Raw genomic sequence first — 11,843 nt, 5'->3', positions numbered from 1 at the left:
CTCCACCCTTGCTAGCCCAGGCTGTCCCCCACCCACCCCGCTTCACCCCCAGCTCACAGTCCCCAGAGTCCCCCAGGGCCCTGCCCCAACCCCTCCCTGAGCACTTTCCCCCACTGCCTTCTCTGTCCTGGCCTGCAAAGCATTTGGCCCCAACCCACCCACATGTGGCCTGGGGACTCTCTCAGGCCAGGGCTGTGTCCACCTTTGTGTCCCCCTATAACCCCCTCACTACCACCACCCTGTGCCTGGCACAATGTGGCTTCCATAAACACCAGGTTCAGGAGAGGCCTGAGGTCTGGGTAGTTTGTGCTGGGGAGCAGAGGGGTGGTGATGAGCAGTATTTGGAGACTCTGAGCTGGTGCAAGAAGAAAACAGAGGACCCCTATTGTCAGGAAGCGCTCTCTCTGAGGGGAGAGACACAGCCGTGTGTGTGTGTGTGTGTTCTCATAGTACTTTATTTTTTAATTTATTTTTAATTACAGTTGACATATAACATTATATTAGTTTCAGGTGTACCACATAGTGAGTCAACATTTATATAACTTATGATGTGATTACCACGATTAAGTCTAGTGACCATCTGCCACTGTACATGGTTATTACGATATTATTAACGATATTCCCTGTGTTGTACATTACATCCCCATGACTTATTCATTTTATAACTGGAGCCCCAGTCTGAGGGGGGAACACAGCCCTGCCTCAGGGAGCCCCATTCTGAGGGGAGACACAGCCCCACCCTCAGGGAGCCCCATTCTGAGGGGGGGGGGACACAGCTCTGCCCTCAGGGAGCCCCAGTCTGAGGGGGGGGGACACAGCTCTGCCCTCAGGGAGCCCCAGTCTGAGGGGAGACACAGCCCCGCCCTCAGGGAGCCCCAGTCTGAAGATCTTTTCATATCTGAAGCGCTGCTCAGAGCAGGTGACAGGGCTGCCTCTGTCTTGAAGCTCCCCGGAGTGTTGGGGGCCAGGCTGGCCTTCAGGGTGCTGACCTTAGCCTTAACCGTACACCCCACCCCCACCCTGAGACTTCTGGTTTCCATGGGTTTCCTTGTCCCCACTCCGTGGCCCGGACACACCTTCTGCCCCAGTTCCCAGCAGTGACCTTGCTCCCTGCCTGCTTTCCTCCTAGAAAGAGAGATGAAGGGGCAATCTCCCCAGCCTCTCCCCGCTCCCACCACCAGTAGCTGCTGCATTCAGGGACTGGGAGAAGAAGGAAACGGGGTTTGGGTGGGGTGGGGGTTGGTCCACCAGGCCTGGCTCTAAGGAAGACTGGTGACCCCTCAGCTGTAGCTAAAATCATGTCACTGCCTGTGCTGTGGCTGAGTTTGATTTCTTGTTCATTTTATTTATTTATTTACTTACTTGCCCATTTATTTAACAATTACACTTGAACTTTGCCCTCAGGTAGCCCCACCTGTGGCCTCAGCATATGCATTCCAAACATGTGTCTGGGGCTCCAGCAAGCTTGGTCCCCTCCCTGGGGCTTCCCATTTGGCAGGGACCAGCACAGGACAGCGGGTATCTTCCTGGGTGGGGTCTACTAAACCAGGACTCAGCTGAAACCAGGGAAGGGTTCCTTGGAAACCAGACCCAGTAAGTGCTTAAAGCACCACCAGTCAAGGGGACAAGCCTCTTTAAATTTCAAAAAAGCAAGCTATTTAGATTTCAGCACACGTGTATCTTTTTGTGATTTCAAAAAAAGTCAAATTTTGTTTTAAATTATGTATAAGCCCTAAATTGTATACAAGAGGCTCCTTGGTCATTTCAGCATCTGCAGCCTCTATACGAGGAATATTTATAGTCTTAAGCCTAGTCAGGAAAAAATACAAATAAAAAAGAACCACAGTCCCAAGACATCCCTAAAGGAAGTGCACACACATGTTCAGAAGGGACCATTCTCCGTTTGGGTCTCTGTGCTAAAAAGTCAGTTCTGTTACCTCATCTGAAAATTGAGATTCATATTTTCCAGTTCACAGATGGGGGGTGATCCCTCCCATTGCAGGCCTAATCTCCATGTTCTAGAACTTTCCTGCTGCCTTCACCCCGTGTCCTCAGGACTCCTCTCCCTCCAGTTGACAGAAGCTGAGCTGAATATTTGATGTGTGTTGTTATGTTAAAAGGGGACACTGTTGGTGCCCCCCCCCATCATTGCGGGAGAGATTATGTAATAGAGTCCCATGACCAGGCTCTGAAGCGTTGAATCCCTCCAGACCCCACTCCCTCCAATACATCATCACGTTCGTTCACTGATCTGGGGGACTCTGGGACCTGGCCTCAGCTCTTCTCCTTGGGGTGCTGTGTGACCTTGACTGAATCCCCCTCCCACTCTGAGCCAGCATTTCCCCGGCTAGAATGGTTGGAAATGTGAGAATTTTGCAGGCAGGCTGATGGCCCCTCAGAAAGGAGCCTGTGAAAGCTCGGGGCCCTCAGGGACTCTCTGCTAGGTGAGGTCAGAGGAGACCATGATGCGACACACTCTCTCCCCTCCCCTTCCCCCACTCACCCCCAACAGCATCAAGTCAGTGGACATTCTCTGGGCACTACTGCACATCAGGCTGTGCAGTGGTCCCCTGAGAGGAATAAAGATGTAAAAACATTCCCCTGGGGCCCTCTGCGGCGGCAATTTGTTCTCCCCCTCTCTCAGAGACACCCGTGTCTGGTGGAGTTTGGGCCTCTAAGGTCCCTGGAAGATTAAGAAATCAAGTGTGTGTGGGGTGGGGGTGAAGAGAGGTTGGCTGCATCCAAAGGGCCCCCATTTCTGCCCTTCTGCCCAGGGTGCTACTGTGTCCCTCTCGGAGACAGTGCAGAAATGGCGAGAATATCGGCGCCAGTGCCAGCGCTTCCTGACGGAGGCCCCGCCCCCAGCCACAGGTGAGTCCAGATGGGGCCCTCACCCAGACAACTCCCTGCAGGCTTGAAGACCCCCAAGCCATGGCTGGGCATCACTTTCCTCTGTGGGACGCTACCTCTGTGCTTTGCCTTGGCTGTCATCTCACTGCTGTCTATCCCCCCCTTGTCCCCATCTTCGTTCCATCAGGAGCAGGGACCTGGCCTTCCCATTCTCTGTCCTCTTCACCACTTCACGGCCTGTGCAGGGGCTGAAGGCCCAACCAACATATTTGTAGGAATAAATGTATTTGGGGGGAGGTTGTGGGATGGTTTTTAAAGAGCACAGTATTAGAGATAGGCCTGGGTTCAAATTCTGACCCACAATCATAACACAATGACCTTAGGAAGGTTATTTCAGCCATGTGAGCTACCATCTCCCCCTCACCTGCTATGTATAATTTAAAAACAGGCCTTTCATTTATTGAGCACTTACTGTGCTCAGGCATCTATGTAGCATACACTATGTGTCCCCACAAAGCCCATGGGACCAGGATTGCCCCATTTTATAGATGAGAGAACAGAGACATTAAGTAACTTGCTCAAAGTCCCACTGTTGGTAAGTGGCCAAGACCCCTTGCTTGGCACCTGCTGGGTGGGCAGAGAGTTTGGCTTATAGATAAGTGCTCAGCAGCAGTTCGCACAGTGCAGGTTTCGGCCCTGCTAGCCAGCCTCCATGGTGGGGAGGGGAGGGGCAGTGCCACAGCCAGACTGGACTCAGGACTGTCTCTCCTGCACCCAGGCCTGTTCTGCAACCGGACCTTTGATGACTATGCCTGCTGGCCAGACGGGCTGCCCGGCTCCTTCGTGAATGTCAGCTGCCCCTGGTACCTGCCCTGGGCCAACAGCGGTGAGTCCCCTGCCCTACACACGGACTAACCTTCCCCAAGTCCAGGAGGCCGGGGTGGGGGATGCAGTTGGGGCCAGATGCACGCTGCTTCCTTGCCACGGAGACAGCCCTCCCCACCCCAGAAGGACCTTTGGTCTCCTTGTGTGTGGTCTGCCTGGCTTACCTTGAGGGGAGAGTGGGGGGTATCAGGTATAACCTGGGCCTGAGGCTTGTGCTGGCAGGTGGGGCGGGAGGAGGTGGGGGTTCTGACTTAAGAGAGAAATGTGAGCCCCTCAGCCAGTAGTCAGGAAAGGAGCCAGCTGGGAACAGATAGTGGGGGTCCAGGGAGGGGCATTACCCAGAGGTGCCGTTGCATTGATGTACATGTATGTATGTGTGGTGGGTGATTGTAGGTGCCCCCTACCTGGCCACCTCCCGACTCTTAAGGGGTTCACTGGTCAGATGAACCCAGATGGGAGAAGTGATCAGGACAATGGTGAGGTTGTCCATCTGGCCCTCCCCAGCTCACTCCTGACTGTGGGGGACACCCTGCACTGGGAAAGGTGTGACTGGTACGTGAGAGGGTCATTGGAGTACAGAGACCTACAGAAGCTGCAGGGGGAGCTCTGACTGGAGGAGTAGTTAGTGCTCCCCCCACCCCACCCCTACCCATCTGTCTCAGGCACCAGAGAGACTAACAGGAGACACGCACCCTGCCTCCAGGAGCTCAATGAGGGGAGAAAAGACACTCTCTTATAATAATAATAATGACAATAATAGCTAGTATTTATTACCTACTCTCTGCCAAAAGCCCTAAAAGCAGACTGTTTATTTAATCTTTGCCCCGTGGTTACACTTCTTGTACAGATGAAAAAAACTGAAGCCCCAGACAATGTAAGCCACTTGCTCCAAATGGCGTGGTAAATGGTAGAGCGAGGCATTGAACCCAGCCTGTGCTCGTAACCACTGTGCCTTGAAGGGGCCTGAGACCAAGCAGAAACTAGCCCCGAAGCAGGTGTGGGAATGAGGTCATACTGTGGGAAGCCAGCTGTCTTCCTGGAGGAGGTGGCCCCTAAGTGGAACACAGGGCTTCACCTCAGAACTCAGAATTGAGGTCAGAGGGAGCACCGGCAGGTGTCCTAAAGAGGCTCTCTCTTTTTCTCCGCCCTCTCAGGACACCCACCTCCCCCTAATGGGGCACTGGGAGAACTGGCCTGAAAATAGGCAGGCGCCTGGCTAGGACACAGAGTGGCCCTCACACAGCACTTCTGCGGCCAGCTGTAAACACTTTACATACCTACACTCATTTCATTCTCGCAACAACCCTATGAGGCCAGGACTCTGATTATCCTCCCATTTTATAGAGGTGGAAACTGAGGCACAGAGATGCTAAGTGACTTTTCCAAGCTCACATAGCTTGTGAGTAGCAGACCCAGGACTCAGTCACGAATATGGTTTAGACTCAGTGTTTTATTGCTACACCACGCTTCCTTGAGTGTGTGTGTGTGTGTGTGTGTGTGTGTGTATGCATGTGTGTGTACATGTGTATGCATGTGTGTATGCGTGTGTGTGTGTGTGTGTATGCATGTTCCTAGGCGTGGAGGCAGCTGACTGAGCTCTCCCCAAAGGAGGGCAGTGAGCTGCCTGCCCTCTCCCTGTGGACGGACGAGGTGAGTCTTACCATCTAATGGTCTGCCTGCCAGTGTTCTGAGCGGCTGTGTGAGCTTGAGCGAATTCCCAGACCTCTCTGTGCCTCCGCTGGTTCACCTAGGACGTGGGATAGAGCCAGGTGATGGGGGTGTTGGGAAGGTTGCAGGTTCTTGAACAATGGTTGCTGTTAATTTTTTTCACCCACCCTACTTATCTCCCCCACCTCCCGCAATACCTACGCCTTTCCTGCCTCCGAAAGGTTTGAGACTGGCTCCTTGGCCAGCCTGGGCTGTGCTTCTAGACCCCTGGGAGCCAGGCGCAGGACAGGGCCCATCACTCAGCACTAAGCCGCCCCCAGCTCTGCCTGCTGCTCTGGGCTCCATCCATCACCTTTAATTTTATTTGAGCAGGAAATAGGTCCTGGTGGTGCCCGTTTATGAGCGAACACAGTTTTATTGCTTTCTACATGAAGATAACGGCCACTGCACAGGCCCCCTGCCAGCCTCCGCACCCCCACCTCCTCTGAGTCACCGAGCTAATTCACTCCCTTTTTTGACACTCAGAATCACCGACTCTGCCTCCCTCTCCCCTCTCCCTGAGTTAGGGATCCGCAGAGACACGGACTGCGGGCTCCCGCAGCATAATTACTATCTCTGGCCTGTCCTGGCCATCCCCGGGGCAGAGGCTGGCACAGGGGCCTTCCCTCACCCCTACCCAGGGCGTGTGGGAGCAGGAAAGGGCCAGTTTTGGAGCTTTCTTGGGCCGATCAAGGCAGTAGCCTGTAGAGAAACTTCAGTGTGAGTTAGGGGTATGTCTCAAGCAGGGTCCTGGCAAAAAACATACTCAGCTGGGAATTCGAAGAGAATTTAATGGAAGGACCACTAACAGAGGCTGGCCAGGGCTAAGGGGCCAATAAGGCACATAAAACACCAAGGCCTACAACTGTGGGAAGCTTAGCATCCCTAAACCCAAGTGGGGCAGGGATGGGGCTATGGGGCTCCCATGACAGCTGGAGGTCATGGTGATGGAAAGGTCACCCACCAGGGCTGTGGCCACAGAGGGGCGAAGGCACTGCCAGACCTCAGAATCAAGGCAGGAAGGGAACAAGGGAGAAATACCCCAGCTTTTTTCTCCATCCACCTTCCTACCTTCTGCCAGTGTCTCTCATGAGTAAAACCCAGTAGAGGGTAGGGAGCCAAGGGATGCTGTCCACAGGGGTCAGAGCTTTATGGGGTGCAGAGCAGGGCAGAGGAGTGAGTGAAATCATTAAATTCAGAACAATTACCAGACACCTGGGCTAGGGCTGTGTCAGGAGCTAGGAATGCCAATGAGACCATAGAGGGGGTGGCGGGTGTGTGTGTGTGTTGGGGAGAAGCAGTGACCCCTCACCACAGGGCTGAAGACGTCAGCTCAGGGGCCTAGGAGGTACTGCTGAGGGAGGTCAGAGCCACCTCTTCTGCCTGGGATGTGGCATCAGGAAGGCTTCCAGAGAGAGGTGACACGGGCCAGGCCTAGAAAAACAGGCGGGTGGAGAAGGGGGATGGAGGACCCTCCAGGAAGGGAGGACAGCCAGGCACCACCTTGGAGGTGGGGCCAGGCCAGAGGCCTCCGAGCTACACAATGTCCTAAGGAAGCCAACTCTTGAATTCTGACCCCTATAATTCCGAGTTTGGGGCTCTGGGTTACACGGAGAGGGCAGGAGCAGATGAGTCAAGGAAGGAAGGGGTTCAAGGGAGATGCCTGGTGTCAACAAGATTTCCTCTGTAAACCAGAAAGCTGGGGTGGCTTCAGGGAGCCTGTTGCTGCCTGGGGGCCTTCCAACGGCCTCCATTTACCCACAAGCAGCGGATTTGCTTGTGACAAATCATTCTGGTCTCTTTAGCTGTATCCCACGCCCCCAGTCTCTACCTGTCTGTTAGCTTAGTTCTAATTATACGAGAGTCATAAAATGCTTTTAAAATAGCCTATCGCTCACAATTCTTGGAAACTCTGACAGGTGCCTCTTGAGTAATGTTGAACGTGGGAGCTTTCCTGGCAGGCTGGGGTTGCTAAAGGGAGACCAAGGCCAGAGCTTGGCGTGGGGGAGTTCTGGCTGAGGTGGTGTCCTGAGCCCCAGCCCTGGCCTCAGGGAAAGGGTATTATTTGGAGAAATCGGGGTGGGGCAGCAGCAGGGCTCCCATTGTAACAATGTTGTTGTTGTTTTTAATTGGGGAACAGTGTGTTTTTCCAGGACCCATCAGGTCCAAGTCAAGTAGTTGTTTCAATCTAGTTGTGGTGGGCGCAGCTCAGTGGCCCATGTGGGAATCGAACCGGCAACCTTGGTGTTATGAGCACTGCGCTCTAACTAACTAAGCTAACTGGCCGCCCCGACTCTAGATTGAAAACAACTACTCAACTTAGAGTGACGATGTTTTTGAAGGCTCACGATGTACCAGGCACTTCACATGCTTTGTCTCCTAATCTTCACACCGCAGACCTGGGAAGTCATTGCGGTTCTCGTTTTACAGATAAACAATCTGAGGCCCAGGGAGGGTCAACCCTGGGTCCCATAGCTGGTGGAAGGCAGAACTAGGATTTGAACTTGAGTCTGTGTAGTGCAGAACCTGAGCGCCTTCTCATACGCCATGATGTGATGCGCTAGCCCTCAGCTCCACCCCAAGCTGCTGCCTTCAGTTCGAGCCCTGCCTCGGACCTGCATTCCACCACTTTGAGGAGGGCCCATGACTACCCTCTCCGAATCTCAGCTTTCCGGTCTGTAAGATGGGGGCCCAGCCGTCCTTGCCGGCCGCTGCTGTTGCCAGGATGCAGGAGCTAATGGATTCATGAGCAGCTCTCCTCAGCCCCGTGCGCCCGCATCCACGTGGAAGGGTGGCTGTTAGCTTGATTACAGGCACCGCTGCTGTTTCCGGGAGGGGAAGTGTTTAATTGGGGGTTTTATTTCCAGCACCAGGGTCTGACTTAATGAAGTATCCCTGGGCCTCCTGGCATGTAGCCTGCTGCCTCCTGGTGTTGACAAGACCGGAGCCAAGCCCCTGACTGATTTACTAGCAGCTCCTGGGCCAGATAAAGCTGGGCTGATAAGCAGGGCTGTGCCCCGACCCACTCTACCTCCAGCCGAGATGGGCATCTGGGGACCACAGCCCAACCAGGAACCAGCCCTGGCTTTTAATATTTGCTGCTAATGAAGGATAATTGACAGACGCACTCGTATAGACTCTCCCCGGGTCGCAGTGATCCCCTGACACTGCCAGTAACACACACATCTGTTCACCTACCACCTCCCCATCTCCCCCAGCTGGCCCTGAACAGAGGGTCCAGGAACCGTGCAGCCTGCCGGAGGGTCCCCATTAGTAAGAGGACCTATGGGAAGACACGGGCCAATCCAAGCCTACAGGAAGGACAGAGGAGAAATGGCACATGGCCATTGTTGACAGTTAGCAGCACAAGTGGCTGCTAATTTTGGTCTTTGGAGGCCAAAAGCTGGGGGTTTGAATCCTGACTCTCCTTCCTGGCTGGATGACCTTCGGCAGGTCGCTTGGCATCGTCGAGGCTCAGCTTCTTCATCTGTAAAATGGGATTAACTGTGCCCACCTTGTCAGGTGGCTGTGATGCTCAAAGGTGTCAGGCATACAGCAGGTGTTCAACAACCGATTCTGTGAGGGCGAAGCCTGCAGGGCGGGGGTGTGTGTAAGGGGCACAAAGGGCGGGAACCGGCAATTGTGGAGTGCCAGGTCCTGAGCCAGCTGTGGTGCCATTAGGGTCACACTGCCGTGGGCCGAGTCCTGGGTAAAGGGGCCGTTTGATGGTTTGTGCCCCATTGCCGTGTCCTCTCCCTTCCCCAGCCCCCTCTGCCTCCCTCTTTTCTCACCTCAAAACGGGCCACCAGAGAAGGCTCCGCCATCTGTGCAGTCCCGTTCCCCGTGGAGTCAGCCGTCCCCCGTCACTGCTCTGGGGTTATCGACCACTGTTTGGCTGTGTGTCAGACTTGTCCCCTGGTGAAGAATCCCAGGCATCCACCCAGCAGATAACAGGAGCATTCGGGGGCCTGAGCGGGGCCCTCCAGTGGCTAAAGTCAGACCAGGTCCCTTCCCTTTTCTGCCTTTGTCCTTGCCTCATCCTGTCCCATGATTGCATTGGGGGTGGGAGGATCTGGGAACACTGCTCTTCCCGCACTCTTCCAGGTGAAGTCTCTTTTAAAATGCAGGTCCTTCTAGAACAGCGGTTCTCAACCTGTGGGTCGCGACCCCTTTGGGGGTCGAACGACCCTTTCACAGGGGTCGCCTAAGACCATCGGAAAACAAAAAGATACTTACATTACAATTCATAAAAGTAGCAAAATTACAGTTATAGAGTAGCAACGAAAATAATTTTATGGTTGGGGGTCACCACAACATGAGGAACTGTATTAAGGGGCATTAGGAAGGTTGAGAACCGCTGTCCTAGAAGGAGTGATGCTGCGAGCTGCCTTACCTCACTGTATTAGCAGATACTTCTGTCTCCTGAACAGAGACCTGGTTCAGGGTTTGTTTACGGCAGGGAGCAGGAGAAAGAAGAGCCCGCGGGGAGGCTGCAGTGGGTGACTGGGAATCGGCATTAAGGAGGGGCATGGGTCTGACTGGCCGGCCCTGCAGGTGGCTGACGGAGTGGGAAGAGGGCTGTCACCAGATGCTGCAGTAAAGGCCCCTGCACAACACAGCGGTGGGTGAGTGGGCGGAGGTTTTGTGAACGGCAAACTAGAGCCCCTGTCCTGGATGGCTGTGTCCCTCCTGGGCCCAAGCCGGGCAGGCCCCGGGGCTGGCAGCACTCCCATCTCGCATGCATGTAATGAGCCTCTTCCCAAGATGAGTTCTTACGGCTCCCTCTCCACCTGGAAACTTCTGCTCCACCACTGCCGCCCAGGGCCTCGGCGGCTTCTCCATTCGCCCTCCCTCACCCTGCTTCCTCCCACAGCTGGGGAAGCTGACCTTTCAAATCTTTTCGTCCCTTAGAATTTTAAAATCATCTAAAATTTGCCCTGGCTCCAGTGTCCCTCCTTGGTCCCTCTATGCTACCCCTGCCTGTTTTGTCCCCAGTTTTCTAGCCCTGGGGTCAGACTCACATTTTCCTGCAGGGAGACGGTAACCGCTTTATCCCGTCTTGTGACCTCACAGCAAACCTGGGGGCTACAAGCCACCCACATCCCTGGGTAGGAGGACTGTAGGGCATGGCAGGAAGACCGCCTCAGGGCCCAGATGCCCAGATGTAATGTGAATTTGCACAACTCTCCTGGGCCTCTGTTTGATCTCTCTTGGTTTGCATTTATGCTCTTCCAGTCTGAGCACTATTTTGGGTTTTTTCCGTGACAGTCTTGGTTCCCTGAAGACAGGGACAATGCTTCCTTTCTCCTTCAGACTGGAGCTCCCTGATGACAGCAGCTGGGTCTCTCCCCCTCTCACACTGGAAGGTCTCTAAGGGCGCTGCCATCTCCAAGGACATGGAGACACTTGAAGGAGGAGCTGAGTCTTTCCCCCTGTGAACGGCAGGTCGCCAAGGGCTGCATCCCTACCATTGACCATGTATTCCTCTTAAATCACATGGTCTCTGAGAATAGGACCTTGTCTCCTCCATCAGCATACGACTTCTTATGGACAGGCTGTGTCTCTCCCTCGGATTTGGATGCTGAGGGCAGGGCTGCGACTCCCCTCAGACTGGGGCTCCCTGAGGCAGGGCTGTGTCTCCCTTCAGACTGGGGCTCCTGAGGGCAGGGCTGTGTCTCCACCTCAGATTGGGGTTCCCTGAGGGCAGGGCTGTGTCTACCCATCAGACTGGGGACCCTGAGGGCAGGGCTGTGTCTACCCATCAGACTGGGGACCCTGAGGGCAGGGCTGTGTCTCCCCTCAGACTGGGGCTCCCTGAGGCAGGGCCATGTCTCCCCCTCACACTAAGAACCCTGAGGCAGGGCTGTGTCTCCCCTCAGACTGGCGCTCCCTGAGGCAGGGTTGTCTCCCCTCAGACTGGGTCTCCTCTCAAACTTGGGCTCCCTGAGAGTAGCGCTGTGTCTCCCCTCAGACTGGGGCTCCCTGAGGGCAGGGCTGTGTCTCCCTCAGACTAAGGACCCTGAGGGCAGGGCTGTGTCTCGCTTCAGACTGGGGCTCCCTGAGGGCAGCGCTGTGTCTCCCCTCAAACTGGGGCTCCCTGAGGCAGGGCTGTGTCTCCCCTCAGACTGGGGCTCCCTGAGGTCAGGGTTGTGTCTTCCTCAAACTGGGGCTCCCTGAGGCAGGGCTGTGTCTCCCCCTCAGTCTAGGGACCCTGAGGCATGGCTGTGTCTCTTCTCTGACTGGGGCTCCCTGAGGCAGGGCCGTGTCTCCCCTCAGACTGTCTCCTCTCAAACTGGGGCTCCCTGAGGCATGGCTGTGTCTCCCCTCAGACTGGGGCTCCCTGAGGTCCGGACTGTGCCTCCCTCAAACTGGGGCTCCCTGAGGCAGGGGTGTGTGTCCCC

The 11,843-nt window shown here is 54.9% G+C and overlaps 1 protein-coding gene across 1 annotated transcript in view; it reads left to right on the top strand.

Moving 5' to 3' along the window:
* Window positions 1-2,774: 2,774 nt before the first annotated feature.
* The window catches only part of GLP1R (glucagon like peptide 1 receptor), a gene marked incomplete at its 5' end in the record, with an annotated part of 27,604 nt that continues 18,535 nt past the window's right edge, over window positions 2,775-11,843 (top strand). The window contains 2 exons of the mRNA XM_019631363.1: window positions 2,775-2,871; window positions 3,629-3,736. Of these exons, the coding sequence (XP_019486908.1) occupies window positions 2,775-2,871; window positions 3,629-3,736 (205 nt within the window). The remainder of the gene's footprint in view (window positions 2,872-3,628; window positions 3,737-11,843) is intronic.

This window comes from Hipposideros armiger, unplaced genomic scaffold (genome assembly GCF_001890085.2).
Source record: "Hipposideros armiger isolate ML-2016 unplaced genomic scaffold, ASM189008v1 scaffold_993, whole genome shotgun sequence".
NCBI classification, from domain to species: Eukaryota; Metazoa; Chordata; class Mammalia; order Chiroptera; family Hipposideridae; genus Hipposideros; species Hipposideros armiger.
The sequence above is the reverse complement of the archived record's forward strand: the minus strand, read 5'-3'. Positions and strand labels throughout refer to the sequence as shown.